This window comes from Tupaia chinensis, unplaced genomic scaffold (assembly GCF_000334495.1).
Source record: "Tupaia chinensis unplaced genomic scaffold, TupChi_1.0 Scaffold000119_2, whole genome shotgun sequence".
In the NCBI taxonomy this organism is placed as follows: Eukaryota; Metazoa; Chordata; class Mammalia; order Scandentia; family Tupaiidae; genus Tupaia; species Tupaia belangeri.
Window position 1 is genome coordinate 184,033 of NW_006159586.1, and position 1,052 is coordinate 185,084.

General features: G+C 58.4%; 1 protein-coding gene across 1 annotated transcript in view; it reads left to right on the top strand.

Annotated features, from left to right (window-relative positions):
* The first annotated feature begins 6 nt into the window (after window positions 1-6).
* The window catches only part of ARK2C (arkadia (RNF111) C-terminal like ring finger ubiquitin ligase 2C), a 124,071-nt gene continuing 123,025 nt past the window's right edge, over window positions 7-1,052 (top strand). Inside the window, exon 1 of the mRNA XM_006144418.2 lies at window positions 7-116. Within this exon, the coding sequence (XP_006144480.1) occupies window positions 56-116 (61 nt within the window). The 5' untranslated portion in view covers window positions 7-55. The remainder of the gene's footprint in view (window positions 117-1,052) is intronic.

Below are 1,052 nucleotides of genomic sequence, written 5' to 3' on the forward strand. Positions count from 1 at the left end.
CGCCACAAAGGGCCCGCGCGCAGCCGCCGCCGCCGCCGCCGCGCGAGGAGCCAGGATGGTCCTGGTCCACGTCGGCTATCTCGTGCTTCCAGTGTTTGGCTCTGTGCGAAACAGAGGTATCGCTTTTTCCTTTCGGGGTCTGCTTCCGAGCGTGGATCGCCGCAGGCACCGGGCGGGGGCGGGGGCGGGCGCCGCGAGCGGCCGGAGGCTCAGGGCACTCCCGCGAAGACGCAGGGCGAGCGGTGGCTTCTCCCCACCCCCTTTTGAGGGGGACCCCCGAGTGTGGGGAGGCCGCCCTCGTGGGAGCTTTTGTAGTGAAGTTAGGGTTTGGTGAATCTGGGTCCCTCCCTCCCCAACCCCATTTTTTAATTCTTTGCGGTGGACGTGGTTCCCCCAGATCACAGCCCCTATCCCTAATACCTAGCCCTGTGTGATCGAAAGGAGAGAGATATACGACCGTGTGTGTCTATGTGTGTGAGCGAGAGAGAGCGAGAGAGCGAGCGAGCATGCATGGTTTTCTGTGCTTTGCTTTTTTTTTTTTTTTTTTTTTTAGGTGTATGTGTGTTTAATGTTATTTGTGTTTCGTATTTCTTCATTTTTTAGTCATTCATACCCATGGCTGGCTAGCTGGGATCTGGGTATCTGCCCTATCCCATGCCCCAGCCCCCACCCTTTCGTGGGCACATGCACGATTTTCTGCCCCATCCTTTTCTTCCCTTTAACCCTTTTTGTGTATTACCCCAGTGCTGTGGCCCTGCACAACCCTCCCTCCCCCGCAATTGTCTGTGTATGACAGTTGCACTTACAGGTTCAAGATGCTTGTGTGTATGTATGTGAGTGTGTGCATGTGTGTGCGCGCGCGCCTCGGAGAGTCAGACGTGCGCTGCCGTGCACCCCTGGGCCCGGCCGGAGCCGGGCGTTGCGCTGTGTGCGAGGATGAGGTGGGAAGCTGCCCCCACGCCAGGCCATTGCCCCGGGCAGCGGTTGACAAAGCAGCAGGCCGGCGCGGGCTTTGTTTTTAACTGTGATATATGGGGTGTGTGTGCAAGGTC